The sequence below is a fragment of the Culex quinquefasciatus genome, chromosome 1, assembly GCF_015732765.1.
Source record: "Culex quinquefasciatus strain JHB chromosome 1, VPISU_Cqui_1.0_pri_paternal, whole genome shotgun sequence".
NCBI classification, from domain to species: domain Eukaryota; kingdom Metazoa; phylum Arthropoda; class Insecta; order Diptera; family Culicidae; genus Culex; species Culex quinquefasciatus.
Window position 1 is genome coordinate 82523441 of NC_051861.1, and position 12726 is coordinate 82536166.

At 35.8% G+C, this 12726-nt stretch overlaps 1 protein-coding gene across 1 annotated transcript in view; it reads right to left on the reverse strand.

Annotated features, from left to right (window-relative positions):
* Nucleotides 1–421: 421 nt before the first annotated feature.
* LOC6052745 (eye-specific diacylglycerol kinase) overlaps nt 422–12726 on the reverse strand; it is a 106423-nt gene continuing 94118 nt past the window's right edge. Inside the window, 3 exon segments of the mRNA XM_038249192.1 lie at nt 422–6808; nt 7118–7281; nt 11991–12148. Coding sequence (XP_038105120.1) covers nt 6765–6808; nt 7118–7281; nt 11991–12148 — 366 coding nt within the window. The 3' untranslated portion in view covers nt 422–6764.

Below are 12726 nucleotides of genomic sequence, written 5' to 3' on the forward strand. Positions count from 1 at the left end.
TCGTTGAACTTCTACGCATAATTGTCCCACCAAGTATTTTCTCTCATAGAATCATTAGTTTAACGAAGCATTATGCCTTGTTTACCTGTTGTATAGCAAGAGGATCAACAAATATGGGGTATGTAACCTGCTAACTTTGTAAGGATGAGACTAATACATAGGGCGAATAGGAACCCATGGGACAATTATGCGAAGAAACACAGAAATCGGTCGAAAAATTTCAATTGCGTTTTTCTCAGTTGCACTTTTTTGAACATGGGACAATTATGCGTAGAACGGCAGTATATAGTTTTCAAGTTCATATTTTAAATTCGAGGGAGCTTTTCGAGTGCTGATTCGATGTAGGTGGAATGGATCCATATTTATCATGCAAGCAAAGGACAATTTCTTTTCCGTTCTACCAAAGACAAACGCGCAAACCTTTTACATTTCAATAATTAGTGAGATTCAAGAGTTGTTTCTATTATGCCTGTTGTTGTTGTTGCTTTCCTGTTTCCTTTGCTATTGTTCCATCGCTAGTTGCACACTTTCCTTCCTTTGATCTTCTTCTTTTCTCTCCTGCTCTGCAAATTTCACTTTCGTTGATTTTTCCGTTTTATTATTTTCTTGCCTTCTTCCTTCTAAATGTGTGTGTGTGTTTTCCGTGGTTTCTTACAATATTTCGATTCAGTGTTATGCCTGTTCCATTTTTCATTTGCAAATTGTTGTGAACCGTTTGATTGATTGATTTGTCTTGTAGTTTTGCTTTGTTGCTTGTTGGTTTCCTTGTTTAAATATATATGTTATGTTTTAGTTTGTTTGTTTTGTTTTGCTTTCGAGGAGTTGAAATAAACGTTACGAAAACGGGCTGCAGTTGGGAAAGAGGAGGTGCAATTATTATCGGTGTTATTTTTTTGTGTTCGAAACTTCTACTGCTTACAACTTTCATACATTTTTCTTTTCTTCTTCTTTTGGAGTGATAAATAGATTTAACTTGTTTTTTTATTTGCTTATTTGGTAGTACTTTTTCCTCTATCGTTATTTAAAAATCTTTTCGAAAGGCTTTAGTGTGAGTTTGTGTGTTGTTGGTGTCTGTGTGTGTGTGTGTGTGTGTAAGTGAGAGTGTTACTTTCTACGGTGATAACGTTGGTTTTCAAACAATACAATGCTTGTGGTTTTCTTTTAGAATTTCTAGTAAGTGCAATAAATATGGTATTCTCATTAAAATTTTAAGTTAAATAATTTAAAAGATACTAAACAACGATCCTATTACACTAAAGTTGGAATGTTTATGAAAATAGTTCATTTTTAGCGTGTAACTTTAACTTAAATCGAGTCCAAAACATTAGGCTTAAAATCACCAAAAACCAAACTGTCAAATTGGTTCAATTCAGGGGTGCCAAGTCAGTGCAAGTGTGTGTGTGTGGGTGTCTAGTGAAGTAATAAGGCGATTTCAATGGTGTGCGATTGACGGAACATTTCCGCAATCTAAACGCATACAAGTGTGGTGAGTGTTTTTTCGAGTGTGGGTTTGTGTGAGTGTGTAAGAGAACGTATGGTTTAGGTACCTTGGAACATGTTTTTACTTCTTCTTTTCTAAAGACGATTCCGTGAAACGAAATGGCAGCAAATACACTCTATTTACACCTCTCTCTCTTTTTTTTTCTTTCACTTTAGTAGATACTTTAAGTTTGCTCTGGAATCGTTGGCTCAAAGTGCACCATCAGATTTAGTAAGTAGTTCGTTTTGTTATACGTTGTTGATTTTTTTCAGTGTCTTGCAAGTGTTTGTGAACGCACATTTTTAATAACGCAGATTTTGACATTTGCCTCCCCTACTCAATTTTGAGTTTGTTTGGTTAAGACTCAATCTGAGTTATTTTGGTGTGCGTGGGAGAGAATTGTTTTGTTTACATTTTGCTGGTGAGAAATAATTTTTCGTTACAAAATACAGCGGTCGAAAAAATAGGATTTGTATCATATTTTCATTTTGTTTTTTGTTTGGTTTGCTCTCTGGCTCGTATAGTCTACGGTATGAAAATATGTTTTGCTTCAGATTTAAAAGTTGTTGTTGTGGTATTTCTTTGTCTATCTTTTTTTATGGTGTGCGGGACACTAGCACGACGTACTGAATTGTAATAAAGTTTATCTCTCTGAATCGCTAGATTTACCCTTTCTTTCTTTCGTTTTAGTTTGTTTCCTTCTTTGTTTGTTCTCTTTGGTTTCACTACGGATTTGGACCCTTTATCCTAGCTCTTTACACTAAATATGCTTTAGTTTGTTTTGTTTATTTACTTTAGTTGTTGATTTTAAATCTTGTTTATTTCCTCATTTTCTATCGTAGCTTCTATAGTAGGTGCTAGTGGTACTTTTGTGTTTTGTAGTTTACCATTTTGATTCCTTATGTGTGTTTGTGAGTGTTTGTTGTGACAAGCATGATCAAAAATTGGACAAAAATCGACGAGTATTCTGCAATCCAAATGTGTGTTTGTGAACGTGTGATTTTTTTCAGTGCACGTAACCGATGTGAATGTGAGAGTGTATTGGTGTGATGGGTGCGCATTTATATGTACAGCTTAGTTTGGCAACAGTGCACGAGTGAGAAACTTTTTTTTTTGTATTGTTGCTGATGTTACTATCGAACCGATTTTCTCTGTACTGAAAAAAGTGGGAAAAATTCACATCTATTAAGTGTTAAGTGGTTTGAAGATCACAATTTCAACAGTAAAGTCGTACTGGTAATTCGTTTCCTTGTTTGTTGTCACAGCTGTCAGTTCCGCGTGGCGTCGGATTTGCGAGCAGTGCTGCCAGTTGTTTTGGGGTGAAATCTTTCGCAAGTTTTTTGGGAAAGTTCAGGACAAAATAAAACTTTAAATTTAACGTAAAGAAACGTGCATTTATGTCCTCTTTGGACGACGATTGTCATTAGCGGTTTTATTTTCAGAAAAATGAAAAAGATTAACTATTTACAGAACTTTTTTTGCACGCAAGGTTGCGCGAATATCACACACTGCCATCTGTCCGTCGAGTGACGAATTAAAGTTTGACAGATTTGACTTTTTATCTTATTTTTAGTAGACAAGATTTATCTTCAATATTTTGCGAGGATATTTGACACATTTTTGTTCCGTTCGGTCAAAATTGATCCAATCCGGTTCACATTTGGCCCCTTTTTCCACCTTTCCGCGCCCAAACTGGCTGAGAAGGGGCACGTGAGGGATAAGGTGGAAAACCACGCTGTGAATAACCTCAAACTTTTTCCAGATGCCTTCCTCGAAATTAGGACAATAATTCGCATGAAAAGTCTAGGGGCACGAAGACTTTCCATCAAGCTATTATCGCGACATGACAATTTCAATTTTGTTTGACGTTTCTAACAATTCAGTATATTCAGGAAAGTCTCCCTCTAATTCCAGTGCTCCAAACTGGGTTTGGAATGCTGGAGAGCTCAAGTTTGCTTCTTTCGAATATAAATATTTACAACTGTACAAAATGGCGGGAGATTTCCGAGTTAGAAACGTCCAAGAAAATCACGTGACCACTTGATTCTGTGTGTGTTACAGCTACAATTTTTATCGTACAAAGGAGTTAACGAGTACTATTCTATATTCAAACGGTTTGCTTCACAGAAAAATCACATTTCAAGTATTTGCGGTAATGCTTCTCATTGTTTTTTTTTAATCTGGTTTTTACGACGTTAGAGCGGAGAAAATTTCAAAGACAGACTTCTTCTTTTTACACGTTTTTTCGACTATCGCTACGATTTAAAGTTAATAATTGACATCAGTTTTCTTGTTTCTATATTTTTCCCAATAAACATTCCTCCAACGCGAACTTTCCCCATCAAACTCGATAAACTCTCCAATTGATTTAACTAGAAAAGGTGAAAACAAACAGGAAAAAAGGTTTAAATTTTTCTCAGTTGTAACTTTTAGCGTTAACTTTAAGGGCACATAGTTCCGTTCGATTTGTAACAGTCGAAGCTTAGTAAGAAATAAATAATTTAGAAAAAAAATCGTCAGCAGCTTGAAAACTTTGAAACAAAACGTCAGAAAATTGCCTTTGAAAAACAAAGCTTTTTCATGCTCTCTGCTTTGATGCGCTCACGCGCTCTCTCTTGGTCTCTTGTTTCACGCTGTTTTCGCTCGCACTCGTCGCTCACGCACACATTCAAACTAACGCGATTCGCGAATCGATTGGTTGGTTCGGCTCTCTTGTTTTTGTTTTGATAAGGTGATTTGAAAACAATGTTTCTATTTTGTATATCTAAACCTTAAGGAAATTTAATTTACAAACGCAAAAAAAAAAACATTTTTTAAGAAATAACGTCAATTTTAATTTTGAAAATTTAACAATCATTGTGTTCGTTAGAAAATTGTGCACGGGAAAAACTAAAAACCTCAAGGTAATTTTGATACTTCTCGAGTTACAGGCTTCCAAAGTTCAAACAATTCGAAAAGCCAAATAACAAAGAGAACCTCTGCCTAACCAACGATTCCGCGCACGCTTCCAATTTCTACTGCAACAAACGGGGTTTATCCATTTCATAGTGATGAGATGAGCCTCCAATTTAGTAACTAGTAAGTCAAACTTACTTGTACAAGTGGTGAGATTGTTTTTTTGTGTGTGTTGTTGTTGTTCGATGCTATTTTTATCACACTCACCCAAACACGCTAAATTTTTCTTACTGCGTTTTATTTCCCTCTAATATTTTGCTGATGGCCAAGTCTTTTGATATTGTTGTTATTTGTTATTTTTTCCCCTTTTTTGTTGGATTCCGTCAAAGGGTTGCATCCTTTTGCTTGGAAGATGTAGTGAGAAAGAGATATATTTTACGCTTGAACTCCGTTTTTGGTCAAACTTTGGAATATCACTAGCTACGATTTTACCCACTTCGATTTCGCCCTCTTACAACGTTACTAATCTTTCAAAATGGCTATCTAATTTGATGTTTATATTTTGCTCGAAGATAAACACGTGTGGCTAAATTGAAACGTAACAATTGAGAGGTGGAGAGGGGGTCAACGATAAATGCCGTAGCACGATGAACAACGGTTCGGCGAGCGCTGCTCGCCCTTTAAATTCGATGGTAAGCCTTTGTTTCGTGATATGTTATTCATTTTTAAGGGGTTGAATAAAGTTCAAAAATAAACAAAATCAAAACACTGTCTTGCAAAAGATTTCGACCCGGTGCAAAAACAACTGGCAACTGTGTCTCGCGTCAAAATCCACGCCACCTGACGTCGCTTTCTTAATTCGTTCGCATCTTTTTTTTCGAGACGTTTTGATTGATTTATTGTATGTCCTCCGCGCCTTTTATTTTTCACTGGTCGCACGCACGCTGAGATTCGCCGTTTTTCGCTCACTGGGGCGCTGCTACGCAGCTGGCTTCTAATTTGCTGATTAATGTCCCCGATTACCCCACTCCTAACTTTCTCCCATTGCGGTGTCCTGGACGATACCGCTCCCACGCCGATGTCGATGTATAAATGTGAGGCTGTTTTGTGTGTGTTAGTGTGTGTGTGTTTGTGTATAGAATATTTGATGATTAATTAAACCCATTTGTTAACACAATTTGACTAGAGAAATTGCCTTAATTTAACCCTTGTGATTTTTTGTAGTGTTTTTTTTTCTTTTTTGTTTTCTTTGCTTGGAGAAAAACGCTGCGAAAACTGTTTCAATATAATTTTGTTAGATTTATTCACTTGTTCCTGGCATTTAAAAAATTATACTGATTTATTTAACAAATTCAAAGCTCAAAAATCTGACATTCAAAAGAATTATTTAGCAAGCTGACACTTTGGTTGCTGCATGCACATTCAAATCACTCAGTTTTTGTTAAAACCGAACCTAATCAATAATGAGTTAATAATGATCTGTCAGTGATTATGAGTAATATTCATCCAAATCTGACAAATGGTTGATTTCGAGTAGGTTCAAATCAAAGCATCATGGCTTTCCAAAATGTATTGTTTGTTGATTAGGGAGCGTTCCTTTATAACGTAACGGAGGTCGTTGGCCGTGTTACGCTCCATACAAGGGGAGGGATTTTTGCGTTACGTAATAAAAGAACGCTCCCTTATCTGTAATTCTGACATCTGAGTGAAATCACCCATAATTGAGTTAAATGCTCAAAAATTGAGTAAAAATAACCCAAAACTGAAAAAACTCAACCTTGATTTTGAAGAAGAAAAGTGTTGAAAATTATTCATCTAACTCTTTAAAAATAAAAACGCTTGAAAGAATATCCCAAGGAACATCTAAATAAATCTGAATCATTATTTCGGAAAAGACATAATTTCTGATATGAAATGCAATTTTCCCAGCGAATTCCTCCTCAGAGTTTGGTTCGCACTAGCTCTGCATGATTTCTGCAGTTAATCAAGTTTCAGTTTTTCAGCGAAGTGTAAATATAGTGGAACTTTCAGTGCAGCTCGCTTGAATCATTTTAATACTATAGTTATAAAAGATATATAGCTTTAACCTAAAACCATTCGCTAACAGCTAAGTGTACCGTGTTTATAGCAATAAATAACAATGAACAATCACCCGAAAGTGGCCTTTCCTTCCCATTTCGTTTCTCAAACGTTAAACGAAAACAAAAACAACGAAAAAAAATAAGCAAACCGCTTCCTAGGACAGGACGCAGTCCCGCAGGTTCTCGACCAGGACACCACACAGCGGCTAGGAGAAGGAACACTGCCGGCGGCTGGCCGACGATGAGGATGAGGACGACGACGACGGGACCGGTGGGGGCGGGTACGACGGCGGCGGAGGACGCCTGTCTCACGCACTCGCCTGGTAGTCAGCGAGCTGGAACTGTTCTTGGTCTGTAAGGAAGAAAGATAGAGTAAAGATTTAGTTGAATTTGCCGAAATCTCACTCAAAATTAATTTATTTCATGAACGTTTTACTGTTAACAACTTTAAGTCAGTTATCCATCAATTCATAATTTTATTAAATTTCCAAAGTTAATTTTATTCAAATTACAGGGCTAGTCAAAGAAACACTCAAAAAAATTTACATGAACTACTGCAACAAGTCAAACCCAATTTTAGTTAATTTTATTCAAATTAGAGTCGTCAAAGAACTCAAAATTTGACAGCTCCCAGCAACACAGCTGACGGTATGATACTCACTTTCAAGGTAGCCGGACAGCTCGCGGTCCTCGGCCTCGAGCGCGAGGAGTTTCGGCGTCCGGCCGTTGTTGTCCTGGATGATGAGGCTGGCGCCGGCCGCCACCAGCATGTAGCAGATGCTGCGCCGCTTCGTCAGGGCCGCCTTGTGGAGGGCCGTTTGGCCGCTGGAAGGGGAAAGATTTAAATTTAGGTACATTGTACTAAGGATTGAATCTGAGTTTATTGTTTTTCAAAAAGATTTAGTTTTTATAATTAACTAAATTTATTGACATCTAACGTGAACTGGGTCCCATCAAATTTGCAGTACCAAGCTCTGCCAAAAATTTATTTTCTCAACCTGTAGAAAAATGAACTTGAACGCTTGTTTTGCTGGTGTTTGCAATGCAAGAAGAAAACTGTCGGTGCAGGAAAAAAATCTGATCTGGCATTTTATTTTTTCTTGAACCAATTTTTTTGTAAATCAGGAAAAGCTGTCGTATTCCAAAATTATCAAGACGATTTTTCAGCTATTTTTGGCGATTTTTTTTGCGGTAGCCGCTTGTTCCACAGATTCTTATGCTGGCTTCAGCAAAAAATGCCGCTGTTTTGGTGTATTTTTGTTTTCAAATGTTGTAACGTAAGCAATATAAGTAAACAGGTCATTCCATGTCAACTGAGTACAATTTTGGACTCGACCTTCACCGATTTGGACCAAACTTGGAGGAAACGTGCATCTCTCGATAGTTAACAGAAATCTCAAGTTTGGTGCCGATTGGACCATTCCTCTATTTTTGGCGCCGTTCTCTTTTTTTGCGATTTTCTAGAAAAAAAAAAAACAGATTGAAATTGTCTAAGGAATTCGACTAAAATGTTAACCCATAAGTGCACCCCAATATATATTTTTTTGCACATTTAGTTTTAAAATGTTGTTTTGACCCATTCCCTTTTGTCATTTTTTTATTTTTCACCGTCGTGTTCCCCGAAAAACTTTACATAAAGATCAATGAACAACTTAAGAGAAACATCGATTTTTTTTTCTAAAATAGTTTGATTTTGCAAAATACTGCTCACGGAAGAAGATCTACAAATCGACCAAATGACAATGACAGCGGAAACGTGATGTCTTAGTAGGCCATGAATATCGCTAGCAGCAGGTCTGTCTATTTCCGAGTGGAGCAAAATACATCTGAAAAGGCTTAAAAAATGCAACAAAATGCAGGGAGAAGCATCCCAATTGGTTTAATCTAAAGGGAGTTATTGGCATTTTAGTGAAAAAATAGCACAATTTTCAAACTCAAATAAAAAAGTGTTCCATCCAGATATCAACTCGCTTCGACCTGCAGCTTGTAGAGGACATCTGGGACTACCATCTGAGACTGAGAACGCTTTGGGTAAGGCAGTTTAACATATTAAATAGAAACTATTACTTTTAGTGAATTTTTTTGTTATAAATTTTTGCCCCTTAGATCCCATTTTCTGGTGATAATTTTATCATATTCGTGTTCCTGAGACAATTTCACAATAGAAACGTGCATGAAAATGTATATTTTCATCCATTTAACCCTTTAATAAATGAAAATAAAAAAAAATAAGAAGCTGTTTTTTTTCTGGTGTTATCTAGTAGGTATCCTTGGAAACGAACTTGATTTTCATGAAATGTGAATCGAATTTTTTTGTAAACTTTCATTTTTTAAAGAGTTTAAATGGATAAAAATTAACATTTTTATGCATGTTTATATTGTAAAAATGTCTCAGGAACACGAATTTGATAAAATTATCACCAGAAAATGGGATCTAAGGGGGTCCCCCGAGCAAAAATTTACAACCAAATTTACAACCAAATTTACCAATTTATTTAAAAACGAAGGAGAGATGTGGTATTCTAACTTGTGTCCTAATCGTAGTACGCCATTGTTAATAAAATACCATTGTGTCTTTGTAATGATTGCAAAAAATTAACCGGATGTGTTTCGCTGAACTCTACAATATTACAATATGATCACCCATACAAGTCTCCATACAATTTGGACAGCAGCAAAACATGTACGTAAATATTCGAAAATCTGTCAATGTTGGGGGGAATTTTCTAATCGATTTGGTGTCTTGAGCAAAATTGTAGGTATCGATGAAGACTTTTCAGGAAGAATAGGTACCGTAAAACGGGGTGACTTTGATAACCGGGGTGACTTTGATAGGTTTGCGATTTTTCCGCAAAATGAAGAGTACAATTAAAATACTTAAGGAATGGTTTAGAAACATACTGACCGTGGTAGAGAAGTGTTCAAAGTACCTCAAGAAGAACTTTTCATAAAATTTTGACAAGTTTAAAAAGTTAGTTAACTATAGTTAAGAAAATGTTGATGAAGGTCCTTATTTTAAACTTCTCAAAGTGTCATGATTTTCTCAATGAACATGATTTTCAAACGGAAAACGGAATGCATTTTTGGATTCTTTGGAGAATTTTCCACTAGAAGAAGGTTAAAAAAGTTTGAAATTAATAAATAATATGTGTTTTTGAAATACAATTAAAAAAAATCTCCAAATTTATCGGCAATTTCAGTTGGACAAATTTCATGTAAAATGTGAAAACTTGTGATTCGGGCTTTGAATTTAGTATAAAATGCAATACTGCCCATAATTGAAAATTCGGCTATTATGCCAAATCAAGTATTCCGAGAAAAACGCGTTTTAGTGTTTGACACAAAATCTCCGTCAAGGTAATTTCCCATAAGAGTGGCATATTAGCCGTTTGGTTTTTCGCATCGGCAGCCAAGTCTAGACACTATTTCAGTAAAATTCAAGTTCCAGAAGATGCGTTGGAACGTCCTCTACCACCTGGTGCTAATATCTCGTTTTTGCCAAAAGTGGATATTAGCCGTTTTTTCAATGGTGGGCAGAATATAAATCGATAATTTTATAAACAAAACTAGTTTTAACAAATTTCAGGCAAAATTCCGACTATTTAATAATTTTACCTAAAATTTATATGTATTTTGCTAAAAAGCTTATACACTTAGTTAACTAAATAAAAACATTGATTTTTTTTTCTTAAAAACTATATCAGCTACTTTAGTGATGGTAAATTTAGCGTACAAATAAAGTTTGAACATCTTAAATATGATTTTAACAAGAAAAACTATTAATAGTGATAGTCACCCCGGAATTAAAACTAATAATTTTTAACGTAACTTTTTTTCTAAACATTATTGAAAAAACTTTTTTTCCGAAACAGTACATGGACATTGTGTAGTCTACCCCAGTACATGTTTTAAAAATAATAATCTTGAGAAAAACCTTACCTGTTGGAAAATATTCTAAAAACAAATTGAAATCCTATCAAAGTCACCCCGGTTTACGGTACATGGAAAAAATAGTTTGCCGATTTTTAAAATAACTTTTTTTTTCACAACAAAACAATTTCCCAAATCTTTGGAAACATAGAGTATAAGGCTTTCTAGTCAGAAATTTATCAACACATTCAAAGTATGTTTACATGGCTGCTGCGTGTTTGTTTGCATCAGAAAAAACATAACCAAGAAATGTGATGCGGTCCAAAATTACGATAACTTGTGTTGTACAAGGTTGAAAAGTACAAGTAAAATTCGTTTTTTTTAGTTACCCTGCGATTCGGAGAACAGGAAAGGAAAAAAACCCGGAAATTGACAAAGATTCCGAAAATTAAACACAAAAACAAACAAACACGAAACTGACAGCTGCTTCCATCAGCTTGTTTGCATCAGTACACGTTGCCGAAAGAATACCCATTTTACTAACTCGCCATACTTTTTACAGTGGGCCTAGAAAGTTTTCTAAATCTCACCAAAACAACTAACCACTTTCTAATGACGATATCTCAGCAACTAATGGTCCGATTTTCAATGATAAAACATGAAACATTCGTAAAAAATATTGCGCAATTCCCACTAACTTGGACTTTGCACTAAATTATTGCTATCGATCGCATTATTGCGACTTGTCAATCTGCCTAGGGAAATTCAAAAATTTCTAAAAGCTGATCAAAGCGAGCCGAGGTTGTCGCTTGTTTTTAAGCTGTCAATCGCAATTTTGAAGTGCGAAAGTCCAGTTTGGTGGAAACTGCGATTAGAAATGTAAATAAACAACTACTGGTTGTCTAGTTTTTCGAAATCTTTTTGTCAAAAGTGCGAGAGAAAAGTGCGGGCAAATCCAAGTTACAGTGAAAGGGTCAATATTTTGAAATTTTTCAAATCAAGACTAGCATTTTAAATGGGCCTAATATTCAATGTTTAGCCCTTTTAAAATGTTAGTGTTGATCACTATTTTTTCAAAAATTCATAACTCGGCGGCAGATTTTTTGACCATGTTTCTCTATGGCTCAAAAGTTGCTCCCCTAAAACATATCAAAAAATCTCGAAAATCAAAAAAATACGTATTTTGGAAAATTTAGTTTTAGTAATAAAAAAATTGATTAAAAAAACTGCAAAAAAAATTCCGTGTACTCATTTTTTTCTCAAAAGTCCTCAACAATACCTACAACTTTGCCGAAGACACCAAATTGATCACCAAAATTCACTCAAAAGTTACAGCTGTTTGAATATTTACATACCATTTTTGTATGGACAGCAGCCAACATTGTATGGAGACTTGTATGGGCGAACCAATGACGCAAAATAGCTTATTTGGTCATAGGGAAGCCCCCCACAAAGTTTGAGGCAAACCAAAAAATACAAAAAAATAAAAATGGTTGAATTCGGCCGATTTCGTAGAGAGTTGCTCAATGGTGTGTTTGAGCTTGCAGAATAGTTAATATAGTTTGTAAAATTTCAGAGATTTCACCAATGTTTGTCAGCTTCCCAGAACTTGCGCCAAAAAACGGATGCGTCATCTTTAAAATTATCACATCATATGTACTCACGTTTCGTTGTCGATCATGTTGATGATGGTGTTGGGCGCGTACGAGATCAGATAGCGCACGATCTCCTTGTGGCCGTACCGGGACGCGTAGTGCAGGCCCGTCTGGCCGCTGGAGTCGATCGACAGCAGCGAGTAGCCCTGCATGTGGAGGTCCTTAAGCTGTGTTTTTTCCAAAAGAAAATAAAAAAGGTAAGGTGTGATACTAATTAGTCATGCGATTTCAGAGGTACTTTTTTGGGGCATAAACTAGGTGAAGAGTGTTAAACAGAATTTTAATGAGACGCTCATTAACTTCTGTGAAACTACAAGTTCAACAAAAGCTTTTTAAATGAACTTTTAATTAAAAGCACTGGTTTCCCTCCACTCCTTCTGGCTCGTTTCGGCGGGTACCAGACCGAAGCCTTCAAGCGAATTATGACCAGCTTGCTCTTCATAAATGAAGCTTTTTTGGTGTGAAATTTATACCACAGCGAGAAAGAGACTAAAGTTTTGCTGGCTGGGTGGCTAACGGTTTATGAAAACCCCAAATTCAGAGAAGAAAATGTGTTTTACATACTAGGTAAAGTTAAAAACAAGAAGAGAAATAATTTTGTCAGGTGAACAGGGGACAGGGTTCATTCTTGAATTACGTGATATTAGTACAATGGCAGTTGAAATTCTGAAACTTGACTATCTGAAAAATCGTGTAATCCTGAATTGTTATTTTTTTTGGTAATTTTTCAACTGAAGATATCTCA